At 40.7% G+C, this 17,655-nt stretch overlaps 1 protein-coding gene across 1 annotated transcript; it reads left to right on the top strand.

The window, feature by feature from the left end:
• Window positions 1–14,181: 14,181 nt before the first annotated feature.
• lsm3 (LSM3 homolog, U6 small nuclear RNA and mRNA degradation associated) lies at window positions 14,182–17,129 on the top strand. Its single transcript, XM_079218341.1, has 4 exons — window positions 14,182–14,227; window positions 15,334–15,444; window positions 15,531–15,626; window positions 16,446–17,129. Exons 1-4 carry the CDS (start codon window positions 14,204–14,206, stop codon window positions 16,524–16,526), a joined length of 312 nt encoding a protein of 103 aa, XP_079074467.1. The 5' UTR covers window positions 14,182–14,203; the 3' UTR covers window positions 16,527–17,129.
• The last annotated feature ends 526 nt before the right edge of the window (window positions 17,130–17,655 follow it).

Here is a 17,655-nt window from a genome sequence, read left to right as displayed (position 1 = left end):
TTTGAGTTTACAGAAGAAAATGGCCACGCAAGAATGATGATATCAAACACGTAAATAGATGAATACGATACAAGAAAACACAACTTCTTCAACTGTCTTCACCAATCATATAAACAAAGGATTCCCATGCAAACATATGTATTTAAATACCTTTATTCAAATGTGCAGAATCAGAGTACAAAGTAAATGTCTGTGTGACATAGTAAAATAAAGCGACAGACAGTGTAGAGCGGAGGCTGCAGTGGACGGATCAGTAAGAACAAAACACACGACTTTCACCCAGGAGACCGCTGCCTGTGTCCCGAGTGAAAACCAAAAGTCCACAAATCAGGTAGTTTTGTTTTTAGATGCATGAGACACCAAATGTCCTGCTGGTGCTTTTAATTCATTCTGTTTAGCTTATATCACGCTTTAGCCCTTCTCGATTATTTTCCACCACTTTTGTACTCGTTCAGCCCCGCCCCCCGGTTCGCCTCTTTTTTACCGCGAAAAGAAAGTGTGTTTTAAAAACGGCACCTTCACAACCACAAAGACGATGAAATTCATTTAAATTGCTAAAATACCGTAACTCTTGTGAGATACTGTAGAGAATTTCAAGTTTCACTAAAACGTTTATAAGTAGCCCTTATACCGTTTTCAAGAAGTTTAATTGTCTGAGTTTTGTCAACTTTTTTTTCTTACATTCATAATCAGTAACGGCATTATACTGGGTTCCATGCAGAGGCTGGAAGTGACACAAACACATAAAATAAGTGTTTTCTGTCGACCGGCTCTCACACAGCCAGGCCTCCATCTGGTCGGACTCACGATGATACGCTGTTGGTTTACAGGAAGGAGAAACGAGACCCACAATGCAACAACAACAAGAAAAAACTTTTTACTTTTTAATTAATTAATTAATGCCAAAGTGTTGAGCGCGTGAAGAACAGAGAGGATTCAAATCCCTCTGCAATCTCTCTCTGCAGACATTTGGGATTTCTTTGTTTGAGCATTTTGTCAAATTCCTTCAACAGTAATTCTGTTCGCCTCTGATGGAGAACCTCTGATGGAGAACTGTCCTCACATACACACACATGTTACGTAACATCGAAACACACAGGACTCTGCAGTCACATAGGTCCATCTCCAGGTATGTAGGAAGTGGGCGGAGTCATAGAGGTTTATGGACTGATGTTTTGAAGCCTTGAGTTGGCCGTCGCCATCTTGTTTTTTTTAAACCAGTGAACAGAAGTCATCATATTTGTGAGTGACGTAGAGAAGCGACCTGTCAATCACCTTGTAGCCCCGCCCTAAAGCGTCCCCTGCTTTATGGTCTGTTTGACTCTAAATGACCATAATTTACTAAATGAACATCATGCTGTATTGAAGAAGACTTGAAACTAGAGATTGAGAAATAAACTCATGTTTACAATGTTTACTGAGGGAATACATCAAGAGAAGTAGAGTCATTTATATAGACTTCTATACAACCAGAGGAGTCGCCCCCTGGTGGTCAGGAGAGAGAATGCAGCTTTAACACATGAAGCATATACTTCTATACAACCAGAGGAGTCGCCCCCTGATGGTCAGTTGAGAGAATGCAGCTTTAACATATGAAGCATAGACTTCTATACAACCAGAGGAACTATAGAAACAGTAGAAAACACCACTGATTGCTCTCTTTAATTCCCTCTCTCACCTCACGCTTACAGCTCGGTGTTGTGCGTTACTTTGGAGTTTTTTGCAGAGATTTGGAAGTCGGATGCTGCAGCGCTCCTCGTCTGGTTTTAGTCTTCTATTTTCTGCTGTCGTGCAGAGAGAGAGAGAGAGAGAGAGAGAGAGAGAGAGAGAGAGGGAGAGAGAGAGAGAGCTTGCTAGCGTGCGCCTCCTTTGTCTGTGAATCTCTTTCAGGTGTGTATCAACAGAAAGAACCTAATAGGATCAATCAACTTCAATCTCGTGTCCCGTCAATACACCAACAAGTCCCCGCTCTGCAGCTTGTGTGTGTGTGTGTGTGTGTGTGTGTGTGTGTGTGTGTGTGTGTGTGTGTGTGTGTGTGTGTGTGTGTGTGTGTGTGTTAAACCCAGCAGCTTGCCGAGGCTAAGTAAAGCGGATTATAGCGGTTTACCTTCTCGCCACTGACCGACAACAGTTTGACACATTTATTCATGTTCTTTCATTTCTTGTATTATATTTCAGCACAACCTGATATAATATCTCATAACTCTCCATCTTTCTATGTCTTTCCCTTCCTTTGTATTCTCCCCCCATGACTTCCTTCTTTTACACTAAATTACATTTTCCCTGTCGGGGTGCAACAATAAATCTCTGCATAATAAATGTATGTATTTGTGTGTTATTATTTCTGCAGCTCGCCCTCTGGTGGACCTCCGTCATGGAGCGGATGAATTCATAATGCAGTTGCATGAAAAACTTCCCGCCTGCAAGGAAGAGTTTCCATCTCCAGCAATCTTTCCCGACATTTCTCCTTTTCGTCTGAGTCTATTGTGGTGATTTTACCGTCTTTCTTTTTTGTATATTAGATTATTATCATTGTTTATATTAGGTTTATTTTCTTATTGCATTGTACGTAATGCTTGACTGAATAAAACACGCACTACTGCTACTGCATTGCATGAAGCGATAGGTTATACCTTTGAATTTAATAAAAGATCTATTTAAATATGGAGGGATGACACAAAATGTCAAAAGTATAAACTTTGCAGCCAAATCAAACAATTTACCGGATATTTAATCGTCATTTCTTCACAATGCTTTTCAATAAATAACTTGTTTCAGGTTCGTACAAAGGCAATACAGCATTCATGAATATGAGATATGAGTTTACAGATAAGTACAGTCCCTCCTCGTTGGTTAAATCTCTGAGTTACACTCGTTGCCTTTTACATATTTCACAGTTGAATTTGTTTGTGCGCCCTCTGGTGTTCCGGAGAATAATGCATCCGCCTCCGTTCAAACTTCACAACATGGAAGCATCAAAAACCACAAAAACCCTAAAAGTCAACGCTGACTTATTGTGTCAAGTTATTAGTCACGTGATTCGTTTTATGTTTTGTAGAAAAATAAGCTTCATGGTCTACCAACATGGGACCAGGAGGGTGTGCATCCTACCTCTCTGCAGCAGTTACTGCTGGCTTCTTTGAATAATTAGGCAATCCCCAAGAGGCACTCAAACACACACACACACACACACACACACACACACACACACACACACACACAAAGCCTTTGAAGGTGCTGTGTAGTAATTATCCGACTGAAAGAAAAGAGTCTGCAGCCGTGCTGCCGACTCTGTGAGGCTGCTTGCTGATGTTGAGCATATTTACCATGTTCTCCATCTTAGTTTAGCATGTTAGCATTAGCTCGTTAGCACTAATTGCAACAAAAAAAAGTCCCGCTGAGGCTCATGGGAGTGTTGCTAGTTTTGCAGGTATTTGCCGCTGAACCAAAATAAAAGAGGGAATATCAAGAAATAACCAAAGTCATTATAGGCATACCATTTTTTTTACTAAAACCACAAAGAAATAAAGGATACAACGTTCACATTCAACACACACACACACACACACACACACACACACACACACACACACACACACACACACACACACACACACAGCGGCGCTCCGTGTAGTCACATAATTCATTTTGTAAAGTGTAATTCGCAGCAGAACGCCAACATTCATTTCTCTCTCCCGCTTCCTCTCCTCCGTCATCACGGCGTCCATCTCTCTCTCTCTCTCTCTCTCTCTCTCTCTCTCCACCTCTTTTTTCCCTCCTCTCGCTGAGGATCTGACTCCTATAACGGAGATTAATACATTATATAAGGAAAGAGCATTGCCAACACGTATCACTCTATCCTCCATCCATCCTTTCTCTCTCATTTGCGATGATGAAGCCCAGCTGATGGCGGAGGAGACGCCATGACACGCTGGCTGTGAGAGCATTAAATGAACCCGTTAGCCGATGGAGCTAATGACGCCTCAGCTCAACTTAATCTTCATAATGTGGAATGTATGGATTTGATACCTTTCCTGGAATTGGCTAAAAAATCAGCTGCAATATTTCAACGTTATTAAAAAAGCCTCTTTCCGCTGCACATTCTCTTAAGGGCCGAAAACTGCCAAACTGTCTTCAGTCATTATATTATGAAGTAACTTTACATCATTTTGAGTTTCTTTGGAGTAATGTTTGTGTCTATTTACGGCCATTTTGCATCTGTTTTTTAGTCGTTTCACGTTTGTGGTCATTTTATCTCTCTTTGTAGTCACTTTAATTTGTTTGTAGTCATTATGCGTCATTTCTTTTTAAAATGTTTGGTACATTTTTGGGGTAATTTAGCGCCTCTTTTGTGTGTGCTTGTGGTCATGTAGCGTTGCTTTGTGATCGCTACAGACTTCTATACAACCAGAGGAGTCACCCCTGGTGGTCAGGAGAAAATGCAGCTTTAACACATGAAGCATATACTTCTATACAACCAGAGGAGTCACCCTCTGGTGGTCAGGAGAGAGAATGCAGCTTTAACACATGAAGCATAGACTTCTATACAACCAGAAGAGTCGCCCACTGGTGGTTAGCATTAGCATTAGCAGCATCCACATTAATGCAGGACTAATGCACACGGGACTACCTCTGCAGTGGCTCCCGGTTTGCTACACACACACACACACACACACCGATACATGCAGATTACATGCATGCCGAGCAGCAACAACTGCTTTTGGTCTAACAAGCTGCGTAATAAATGATCCCTTCAGTCTGCAACAAGCTCCAGTGCACAGAACACATTGCTGCTGTCAGATACGGCTTTAATATATTCATCATGTGAAGCCTCTTTTTTTTTCTCGGCTGCTCATTGGTCCCCATTTCTCAGCTTTAATGAGGTTACGGACAATTACGTCCTCTGGACCGGCGCGCCGCCTCTGTGGTTTGGTAGCTTCCTTTAACGAGCTCTGAGATAAACGACGTGTTGGTTTCTACACACACGGAAACGAATCGCTGCCGTCCGATGAAAAGCAAAGTGTGTTTTGTTTTCAACGATTGGATGACTTCATGTGAAATCAGTGCGGACGTCACTGGACTACGGTTTTGAAGCCTCAAGTTGCCATTTTGATTTTTTTCTTTTTAAACCAGGTGTGAAAAAAGGTGCGTCGCAAGAAATACGTTCCCCCAAAAATCATTGCTTTCCTATGGTTCCACGCCTAAAGTTAAAATATTCTCAGCCGCGGTAGCGACCTGTCAATCACGAGGCATTATGGTCTGTTTGACTCTAAATGACCATAATTTACTAAATGAACATCATGCTGTATTGAAGAAGACTTGAAACTAGAGATTGAGACATAAATTGAGCTTTAACACATGAATCATAGACTTCAATACAACCAGAGGAGTCACCCCTGGTGGTCAGGAGAGAGAATGCAGCTTTAACACATGGAGCATATACTTCTATACAACCAGAGGAGTCTCTCCCTTGTGGTCAGTAGAGAGAATGCAGCTTCAACACATGAAGCATAGACTTCTATACAACCGGAAGAGTCACCCCTGGTGGTCAGAGAGAATGTAGCTTTAACACATGAAGCATATACTTCTATACAACCTGATGAGTCACCGCCTGGTGGTCAGGAGAGAGAATGCAACTTCAACACAAGAAGTATAGACTTCTATACAACCAGATGAGTTGCCCCCTGGTGGTCAGGAGAGAGAATGCAGATTTAACACATGGAGCATATACTTCTATACAACCAGAGGAGTTGCTCCCTTGTGGTCAGTAGAGAGAATGTAGCTTTAACACATGAAGCATAGACTTCTATACAACCAGATGAGTTGCCCCCTGGTGGTCAGGAGAGAGAATGCAGCTTTAACACATGGAGCATATACTTCTATACAACCAGAGGAGTTTCCCCCTGGTGGTCAGGAGAGAGAATGCAGCTTTGACACATGAAGCATAGACTGCAAAAACCTGTGGCAGACTATGGCTGTGTAAAGTTGTTTTTTCTTATTTCATGTTTCTATTGTTCAATAAACTAAACATAAACTCTCCTGCTATCAACAGAAAATAGAAACCCACGTGTGGTATCACCGGGCGGTAAAAGGTGAGACAGTGAGAGTGATTAATGAATAATCTCCTCTCTATTCCTGGTTGAAGCTCAGTGATGAATGCATGTGTTAACGGACACTCTGCTGATGTCCATTAGTTTTCATCGTGCCAAGCAGAAGAAGTACCGCTCCACCAGCTGACTCCATGATGCAGTGATTAGTCTGGATAACAAGCGCTGCTCCTCAGCCTCCGTGAGCTGTGAGAGTGCATTGACCCCCTGACCGTTCATGTCCATTGATCTGCACCTGTTCCTGTTATCGGCTCCATCGATGCACCGAGAAGGATAAAAACATAACCTACCAGCATGTTTACAAATTAAGAACGAACAATTTCATCCCCAAGGGTCGAAAGTGAACTAAACAAGTTGTTTTACTTTCACATTTTGCTCTCACTCAGTGTCTCTACGACTAAGTGATCGTCCCACTCGCACCAATCCAATGACACAAAAACATTGAAGTCGTATTAGGATGTAATAACAACAACCATCTTTCCTTTTGAGGGTCATTTGACGCCTTGCAGTCCGTTCTGACTGCAATGTTAAACATGTTAATTCATCCTCTCCTGTCATCCTGCCTTTTCCCTTCTCCTGTCTGTCATCTTCATCTTCATCTTCCATTCCTCTTTCTTCCTCTTCTTTTCTCCACTCACTCCTTGCTCCAAATAGGCTTCAGCGGGTCGCAGCCTAAATCTGCAGTAACTCCTCCCCTTCTCCATGATAGGTGCGGAAAACTTCAGTGGCACCAATGACGTCATTGTACATTTACTTTGAGTTGAGAAGGAATTAATGATCCAAATTACAGAGAATTCCACATTTAAGGTGTCCCTCATACTAATAATAAGTTGAGTTTTGAATTCAGCCAAATCAGCCCCTTCACGCGGCTCAGACCCGATATTAAATGCAACCAAGGACCAACTCAGATCAGAACCAACTTCTCATCCGAAAATGTGCTCGTCTCCGTCTTTGAAAAGCCTCGTTTAAAATCTCTAAAGTCGAACACACATAAACTCCACGTGCAAAACGTCAACTTTTAATCCAACGGGAAAGAAAGTTCAGAAACAAACTTGTGTTTGGAGATTTGCTTGTTCGTTAAAATATCTTCTCTGGTTTTGCTCCTGGTGTCAGTTACACAATACAACGGGTAAATACCGTAAAAGTCGGGTTACACGCCGCTACTTCCTTCAGTCAGTGTCCCCGTTTGCTCCCCGCTGCAGCCAGCTGCCGCTCATGCTAGTTCCACGCTAACTTCCACTAGATCCCCGCTAACTCCGCTAGCGCTCCGCTAGCTCCCTGACAACCACCGAAGGTAGCAGGACCAGCCCCGGCTCGACACCCGACTCGGGCAGAGGGGACGCGGGCAGCAGCAGCAGCAGTGGGAAGCTAGCAGCAGCAGCGGGGAGCTAGCAGCTGGGAGCTAGCAGCAGCACTAGCTAGCATTGCTCCTAGCTTGCTACAGCGGGACACTGACCGGAGGTAAGAACGGCTTGTAACCCGACTTTTACGGTAACCGTTGACTCGGTTCTGGAGACATGAGCAGCGGTCTCCTGGGTGAAAGTCCTGCGTTTTGTGTTTGTCGACACCCTGTCTCTTTTTTACTGGAAATCAGAGACCAAAAGAAAAACTAAAAATTAATAAATGAATACTTCCTGTTCACATGTTGTGTCTCTGCATGACTGGATGCTCACCACTAAAGGGCGACGGCGGTATTTATTGATTTTTGCAAGTAAATGATGAGAATTGCGTCTCTTCCTCCGCTCATCGTGTTTTGAATAGTTCTGAAGAGAGAAAACTAAACTTGCTGCTGAAGGACTTTGTATGTTTTCCATTGCGTATACATGTGTATATATATATATATATATATATATATATATATATATATATATATATATATATATATATATATATATATATATACATATTAGTACGTGACCCTGTATGTCTCCGTCGGCCTTGGCTTCATCCATAATTAAATCCTCATGAATCAGCTGTCAGTCCCGGTGATGTGAAGGTCTATTCCGGGTCAGGCCGGCCCACCAGGTACGCGTTGTCATCGCTCACGCTCAGATATTAATCATCATCCCTCCTGCCCAGCCCTTCATTCTCAACTTTCATCTCCTGGCCCTTCCTCCGCTTGTCAGAGTGTATTTTTAGATCCTCGCATGGAATGTAAATTTAGTTTTTTTTGTCTTTTTTTTTGTGAAGGAAAGGAGAAAGAAATCAGTAATGAGGCGTAAACACGTCGTGTTGGTGCATCAACTCAGTTTGGTTCTCACCGAATAAGTTATTAAGGGGATGCATAGTATATATATATATATATATATATATATATATATATATATATATATATATATATATATAACCAGCTCTTCACCTCCTGTTATATTAGTGGTCATTCTGACCCCATTCAATGTTTAACGTCTCTAAATAAATGATTGATTTTTTTTTGCTTCATATTTAAAGAATGTTCCTAAATTAATGGGGCCAACTGGGTAAACATAAAATTGACATTATATGTGTTCAGCGTCCTGCACACATGCTGTCCGCATGTCATGATGTGGGTTCTTGTTTCCTGTTTTATTTTGTATTCCTTGTCTTCCCTGCACTTCCTGCCCCTGGGATTGTCTGCCTTGTCCCTGATTATTAACCTGCTGTGACTCATCACCAGCCCCTCCACTGTGTATTTAAACCCTGTGTGTCTCCAGTGTTGGCTCGTACTGCGTGTCATGTGTGTCACTGTGTATTGTATAGTGTTTTTTCTTGTTTTTTGTTATAATAAACTAACTTTTGAACTGTTGCATCGGCATTCGGGTCCACTCCTTAAACTCCTTGTGACGAAGCATCGGTGTCCTTTGGGTTCAATCTAAACATAAAACATATCAGAAATATCAAAATTTGACACACATTTGTTTTGGTTGTTTTGCACGATATTGAGGTCACTATAAAATGCAATTTATATAATCTTCAAGAAGCTTCAGGGCCATAACCCCACATAACCACCAGTGATGGTTCACGTGACACGGGGGAGGGGCAAACACGTGAAAGCTTTCTAACCGTCTCTCTTTCTGCAGAAAATGACTTCTGAGGGAAGGTTTCCTGTCAAAGAGACGTTGTCCTCTGTGTGACCTTGAAGGTCACACAGAGGACAACGTGTCTGAGACAGGGTGATGTAGAGGAGCTCCCTGATGGTGATCCCTCCTCCTCTGATGAGGAAGAGACCCTCAGTGCGGTCCGGTCTCTCATTTTGATGAAAGTAGTGACAGACAACACTTCTACTCAAAAAACGATAATACAAAATATGGTATTATACATTTATTTACATGTGTCTACCATTTTATTTATATATTCCACTGCTTTTGTGAACCTAAGACCTTTGGTAAACCAATTCCCATCACCAAAACCTATATACCACCTGAGTAAAGTTATGTATTCACAAGAGATATGAAGAATTTAAAAAATCAAGCTTACATTTGTCAGCTTTAGGGCCATATTATCACTTTACACATGTGCCTTCATGGTGCCTCATTATATAGAGAGAAGACACATAGACGGCTATTTAGGTATCAACAAACAAACATAAAGTACCTGGCACATTAACTTGGGGAACAATTTGAAATTATAATCATGTTCTGGAGGTTTATGAGGATACAAGATGTGAGTGTACTTGACTTGTACTTACATGTGATTGTTTCAAGCAAAGTATTGTTGTAAAAAAACAACAAATATGATCAAACAAAGAAACGAGAAAAAGTCGAGGTTCAAAAGTCTTCACGTCCATGCGTTTCATTGGACTTTTGGTTCGATCCCAATATAACATTTCCAAAATGTTCTTTGGACGACCTTGAGCTCCAAAAAATATAATAAATATCTAAATGAAACCAGTATATGGAAACGTGATGCTGCTTATCCGGGGGCCTAAATTAATTCATACAATTACACATAAACATAAAGGAGCTGCGTCTCACGTTAAATCATGAAGTGAATCTATAACTGAATACTCATTGTTGTGAATATGACCGTTATTTATGTGAGACACTGTCGCCCTTTCTCCTAATCACAGCGGTCTTTCTGTCCTTTAACTTTAATTTGATTATAACATTCCCTTCAGTGGAACCGTTCTTCATCTTAGACCTTCAGGGGTCTGACAGTGGAAGAGAGGAATGTGTGTTGTGTGGTCCAACACTGGCCTCTGGTGGACGTCGATGAGCCTGCAGCCACCTGGTCTTCAACAGACGCTGAGCGACATGGTTTCTGGTACTTTATAATAACTACACAGTATTTAGCATTAGTAAAGCATGAATAACATGAGCACTCATTAGTAACTCATTAGCATGGAATTCATAAACAGTTATAAATGTTTTATTTTTGATTAATAAGCTTGACTATTATGCGTTTCATGATTGGGTTTTCATACTTTATAAATGATGGATCCCCCATTTGTAAATTAAGTATTAAGGACTTATAGATGATTAATAAGATAATTTATAAAGTGTTAGTAAATGATTACAAAAATAATATTTAAATGTCATTCATTCATGCATTTATTTATAGCGTGCTAGCTAACCAGCTAGCTTGCTAATGGCAGTCTCTAACTAGAGGTCCTGAGATAGACACGCCTCACCTCAGTGTTAAGTTGTTCTCTTGTGTTTCCATAGCAACACTCAGACACCTGCTGACCAGTGTTTCCATAGCAACACTCAGACACCTGCTGACCAGCGTTTCCATAGCAACACTCAGACACCTGCTGACCAGTGTTTCCATAGCAACACTCAGACACCTGCTGACCAGTGTTTCCATAGTAACACTCAGACACCTGCTGACCAGTGTTTCCATAGTAACACTCAGACACCTGCTGACCAGTGTTTCCATAGTAACACTCAGACACCTGCTGACCAGTGTTTCCATAGTAACACTCAGACACCTGCTGACCAGTGTTTCCATAGTAACACTCAGACACCAGACCAGTGTGTAATTCCAGTTCCATCATTTTCATTCACCAACACTGAAAGATTCAACAGACGGTTTGACGACGTCAAAGTGACACAATATGACTTTATTCATTTATTGTACACAGTTTGCATCAGAACCATAAATGTGTTTGATATCAAGAGCATTAATATAAAGATAATATAAAGATATTAAGAGCATTAAGTTGTTATCTCCCACTCAGTCGTACTAAAGACCTACAAGGATCTACAAAGATCTACAAATACCTACAAAGATCTACAAGGATCTACAAAGACCTACAAGGACCTACAATGATCTACAAAGATCTACAAAGACCTACACAGATCTACAAGGATCTACAAAGATCGACAAGGATCGACAAGGACCTACAATGATCTACAAGGACTTACAATGATCTACAAAGATCTACAAGGATCGACAAGGACCTACAATGATCTACAAAGATCTACAAGGATCGACAAGGACCTACAATGATCTACAAGGACTTACAATGATCTACAAAGATCTACAAGGATCTACAAAGATCTACACAGATCTACAAAGACCTACAGCAGCTCCTGAGGTTGTTCACTTCTTTATTCTTCTGGCGGTCTGGCGCCATCTTGTGTCTGTTCGGTGCCACATTGAATCCTGCAGGATGTGGAGAGAGAGAGAGAAAGGAGAGAGAGAGAGAGAGAGAGAGAGAGAGAGAGAGAGAGAGAGAGAGAACAGAGGAGAAAATGGACAAACTGTTTTATAAATCGCTCTTAGTTGTATTATTGCACCATCGACCATAAACAATGTAATGATCACTATATCTGTCTTTAAACACTCTGAGAGAAGAGAAAAGCAACGAGGAAAGAAAGAAGAAGCAAACGTTTAATAAAGGTATATATATATATATATATATATATATACATATATATATGTATATATACATATATATATATATATATATATATATATATATATATATATACATATATACATATATATATATATATATATATATATATATATTAGCAATGTTTAATAACGTGTAATAACTGTGTATAACTGTAGCAGGGATCTCTTCCCCCACAGAGCCGCTCAGCTGAGGGAGGAATGGGTTTGTCCACTGCGCTGCTCTGCCTCCTCAGCCTGCACACACCAGTATGGAGCACTGGGCTGAACTGGGAGAGGAGGCGCACACACACACACACACACACACACACACACACACACACACACACACACACACACACACACACACACACACACACACACACACGCATATAGGAACAGAAAGGAAACACGCACAAAATAAAAAAAAAAGTGATGCAGCTGGAGATTAGTATTAAAGTAAATGATCTACACACAAAAACTACAAACAACAACACATGCTAAATATTTGATGGTCACAGCTTCTCAGATGTATAATTAATGTATGTTGTATATATATAGTCTGCAAAAGTCTGTATAATACGGAGAAAATGTGCTACTGCGCCTTTAATTTGACCTTTTATCAACTTTTCCAAATAGCTGCAGGACAGACGCATACGTGGCATAAACACGGTGTGTGTGTGTGTGTGTGTGTGTGTGTGTGTGTGTGTGTGTGTGTGTGTGTGTGTGTGTGTGTGTGTGAGGGTGAGAGTGAGTACAGTCACAAAGATGACGTCATAACTAGATCCTCATATCTAAATAAGATGATGCAGCCTCGTATGGACAATAAAAGCACTTAAATCAAGTCTTTATTTAAACTAACACAGAGAATCTCGCAGTTTTTCCCACAAGCCAACGCTTCGGTTTTTAATATAGCTGACGTCATCATATTGTTTTACCTTCTGAATGTCGCAATTTAATATGTTTAATTTAACACTCACCTTGTTTAGTCCGCGCAGGACTGCTGCTGCAGCCATGGAGGACGGAAAGGTCTGGAAAGAGAGAGAGAGAGAGAGAGAGAGAGAGAGAGAGAGAGAGAGAGAGAGAGAGAGAGAGAGAGAGGAGGAGAGTAACGAGTGGTACTGCTTAAATTCACGCTGCAGCGGTTGCCAGGTTTGCAACTTATCCTCCCAGCACGCATGCGTAGTGAGCAAAAGTACGAATTGAGGCCCCGCACAAAGATGTCTGCGTTCAAGCTGATACTTAAGTTACAGAACAGACTTTTTTCATCATTAAAATGTACGTAAAACATCATAACTTTACTCCACATGTGTGATATGGTTACGATAATGTGAGTAAATATGATGAATCGATGTGCAAGTAGCATGTTGCCAGGTTAGCAATGCATTTTAGAAGAAAGCAAAGCATAAAAACACGTTTCTACTACAAATGAAAGAGAACACGAGTTTGTAGTCTTTATGATTTTATTTGAGTATACGTATAAGTCCAGGTGTCGAACTTTACAACGTATATTTACTCCGTTTTGAGGTACTTGTAGGCAACGTTACTTGAGTAGTTTAATGCTACTTCCTGTTTCTACTCCACCACAATTTAGAGGGAAATATTGTACTTTTTTACTCCACTTCATGTGTTGAACAACTAGTTATTGGTGACGTTTCAGATTAATATTTCACATAAAACAAGTGATCAGTTTATATATATATATATATATATATATATATATATATATATATATATATATATATATATATATATAAATATATATGTATGATTGTTATATGTTTAAAATCACAGATAGATAGATAGATAGATAGATAGATAGATAGATAGATAGATAGATATAATGCCGCAATAGGACATTTCACTACATCAGCATTTATGCATACAGGTAATCAATACAGTATAACAAAAATGCAAAATATTTTAAAAATAATATGAAATAAAAATCCTTCTTATGTATTAATAATGCTAATAATCCATTAATATAATAATAAATAATAGGACAGACATGACCCATGGTGCATAGTCAGTACTTTCCCTTTTTATACTTAAGTACATTTAGCTAATGAAACTTAAAATAGTAACATTTTAAATGCATGGTTTTGACTCGTTATGACATCACAACACATGATGTTTAATAAATAACTTTATTCCCCTGCACGTCGCGCTCAAATCCCTGAACTATTTAAACCAACTCAAACGTCGGGGTCTGAAAGCGCGTGTTTACGGCACGGACCTGGCAACCTCCGTTTCCGGTCAGCCCACACAACGCAGACGCAACCATGATGGCGGACGAAGTGGAGCAGGTTGGTGCCTCCGCGTGACTTTGTGCCGTTGGGCTCGAGCCCCGCGTGCGTTCATCCACCCAGAGAGACGCACGCGGGCAGCTCCGACCCTCGCGCGCGTGTTCCGGAGGGTTATCGGTTCTCTGTCGTTAGTTTGAGCTCCGTGAACGCGGCGCGAGCGGCCTTCAGGAGCACGCGATGCTGCCGCTACTGTGTGTGTGTGTGTGTGTGTGTGTGTGTGTGTGTGTTCTCTTTGTGTAACGCGCTTCCTCAGTGTGTGTTAACTGCACACGGTCGCACGTGTTATTCTTTAATGCACGGCAACCCAAAACGTTTCGTGAGTTTATTAGTTGACAAGTCGGAGTCTCTGCACTCCTACTACTCTTGTGCGCATGCGCAAACGTATGCGCGCACTTCTTCTTCTTTGGTGTTTTGAGTTTCTCTCATCTCTTTATCATCGGCTCTCAGCTGCTTATGTTCCTCTAAACATAGAACTAGTGAAATGTAAACAACAACAACGTGTGTATTTGTTTATGAATGAGTTCTAACCTCGAGGTTTAGTCATAACTAGTCTGCTGAACAATAAATAAAGTATTTTAACCCGTTTTCCCACATTGCTGCTCTATTTTCTAATGGGAACAATTTCTACAACGGGAACCAAAATACAATATTTATGATTATCAGCCTTTATTTGCTCGTCTAGTCGCTTTCCAATAAGTTTCATATAACTATTATGACATTTTCTATTTATTTCAAACCAAGCAACGAGGAAGTAGACGCAGCAAAATGTTGTTTTTAGAGCAGAGGACAGAATATTTCCTCCTCTTCGTCCACTAATATGCAGATTTGGTTTCCTAAGATGAGGATTTGTTAAATCAATAAGATATTTTATTTATTTATTTTCTTTCCTGCTGATATCCAAGAGCACATATCTGATAAAATGTAGATTTAAAGTGGCTTTAAACCGACCTGCGGGTTACATCAACTGTGTTTGTCTCATTTTGCTTGCTCTGAATATTTTGCAACAACCTTCTGGGTTATGAACGCAGCGGTCCACTCCATGTCATTTATTTAGTTGTTTTTGTCTCTGAAGTCTTTGAAACCTGACTAACTTCCATCTGCTGCAGCAACCGACCACCAACACGGTGGAGGAGCCGCTGGATCTGATCCGACTGAGTCTGGACGAGAGGATCTACGTCAAGATGAGGAACGACCGGGAGCTCCGGGGCCGCCTGCATGTAAGACACACACACACACACACACACACACACACACACACAACCCGGTACCTGCGTGTCGTCTAATGAGCACTCGTTTGTCCCAGGCCTACGACCAGCACCTGAACATGATCCTGGGCGACGTGGAGGAGACGGTGACGACGGTGGAGATCGACGAGGAGACGTACGAAGAGCTGTACAAGGTAACGGCTGCTGGCTCCGCCCACAAAGGAGCGTTTACATGCACTGAAGGTAGACTCGGGATCGGATCGGCACAAAAAAGGAGCAAATAGAACTTGTAGAGATCCCTGACACTACCGATGCTACTTATTGATCCATATTGACGGATGCAGATCCCTTTGTTCGATTAGTTTAGCTGGTCTGGTGTAAACCACAAAGTTCAACATGTTCTCCTTTTACTTGTCATCTGTAGTTCTCAATGCACATGATGATATTTTACAGGAGCTACTTCCTGCATTACCTTTTTTTTTTTTTTTTGGCTCCGGGGTTTTAGACGAAAGTCTTGATGGCAGATCATGTTATAAATGTGGAAATAATAATTCCAGGGTTCTTACGGTCATGGAAAACCTGGAAAAGTCATGGAATTATTTCATTTCCAGACCTGGAAAAGTCCTTGGAAGAAATTAAAATCCCAAAAGTTTAGTAAAAGTCATGTAAATGTGTTATATTCATGTGTTCATGACGTTCATTTACGCTGAGTTTGAAATAATGAATATGCTTTTAAAAGAGACTCAAAATATAAGCAGGCACACATACAGACATCTATATAAATGTTTATTCTTTTAATCAAACTATTGTCTCATTCATTTGAGTCATTTAAGGTTTACTGTATGCTTTGTGTTCTCATTGTTAGTTTAAATACGACATTTACTCACTTTTTACTGTTTACACCCAGACTTCACTAAATGTTTGTAATGGAAAAGTCAGAATGTGTGTGAACTCTGTGTTTATATATTTGTTCATGTTGTAAAACATGTTTTCATGTTTTTTTGCGTCTCCAGTCGACCAAGAGGAACATCCCCATGCTGTTCGTGCGAGGCGACGGCGTGGTCCTCGTAGCTCCGCCCCTCAGGGTGGGCTAAACCCCGACCACTTCCTGGTGGAGCGTTTGAGGCAGCTGGGAAGTTTGCCAACTCCCGATGGGAGGGAAGGGTGACGCTGTCACGGCGAGCAGCGACTCGTCCTCTCGTGGGAAAGCGAGGAAATACAACTTGACTCGAAAGAAAGAAAGAGGACTTTAGTTTAGGACAAAGAAACCCCCTTTTTTGTTTTTTATTTTGGCAAAAATATTGTTAACGAGGTGATTTCAGGCCGTCTGAGTTCCATTTCTCCGGATGTTTTGCGCTCCGTCGAGCAGTGTGTGTGTGTGTGTGTGTGTGTGTGTGTGTGTGTGTGTGTGTGTGTGTGTGTGTGTGTGTGTGTGTGTGTGTGTGTGTGTGTGTGTGTGTGTGTGTGTGTGTGTGTGTGTGCTCATTTTGGGGGATTTATGTGATTTTTATTTTTTTATTCTCAAGTGAAACATTTTATTTTGGTTCTAAGTTCTGCAGTTATTCCAAACCCACAGTCTGTGAAATCATGGGACGTTTGAGTTTCTTTTTTTGAAATATGTTTTTCTAGTGTTTTGTGGGACTGGAGGTGACTGTTTGTTTTCATTTAGTTTCGGTAACTTGAATAAAAAAGGTAATTTGAAAAGAAATGTGTCTTTCCAGCTTTTATTTTGTGTGTATATATACACACACTTTAATTTATAAATTGACAATTTTGTGTTGCTCTGAAAACAGTCAGCTGGTTTTATATTAATACTTCATCACAAGTAAACCGTAAATCCATCTTCATTTCTCATCAAAAGAAAGATTATACTATTAATCTTTTGTTCAAACTCTTTGGCTGTGGCTCATTTTCTGTGAAGAACATTAATGCAAGGCTGCAACAATGTGTACTTGTGTGTACTAATGTGTACTCATGGCCAGGAGCATCAGTTTATTTATTTTTTATAAAATGTAATAAAAAAAATAAACGACCACACAAAGGCAAAGGTCACATATTAACCATATATGCTGTTTATATTGCTTGTAATTGGGATGAAGTAAACACCAGTTGAGTATTTTAACATAACATTGTCAGCGGGTCCAGCACACACACACACACACACACACACAGTTCAACAGGGAGAATCACACTCCAGCGCAGATGGAATGAAGGAAAGAAGCA

Source organism: Taurulus bubalis (genome assembly GCF_910589615.1).
Source record: "Taurulus bubalis genome assembly, chromosome: 5".
Classification (NCBI taxonomy): Eukaryota; Metazoa; Chordata; class Actinopteri; order Perciformes; family Cottidae; genus Taurulus; species Taurulus bubalis.
This window is presented reverse-complemented; position numbering and strand designations above follow the sequence as displayed.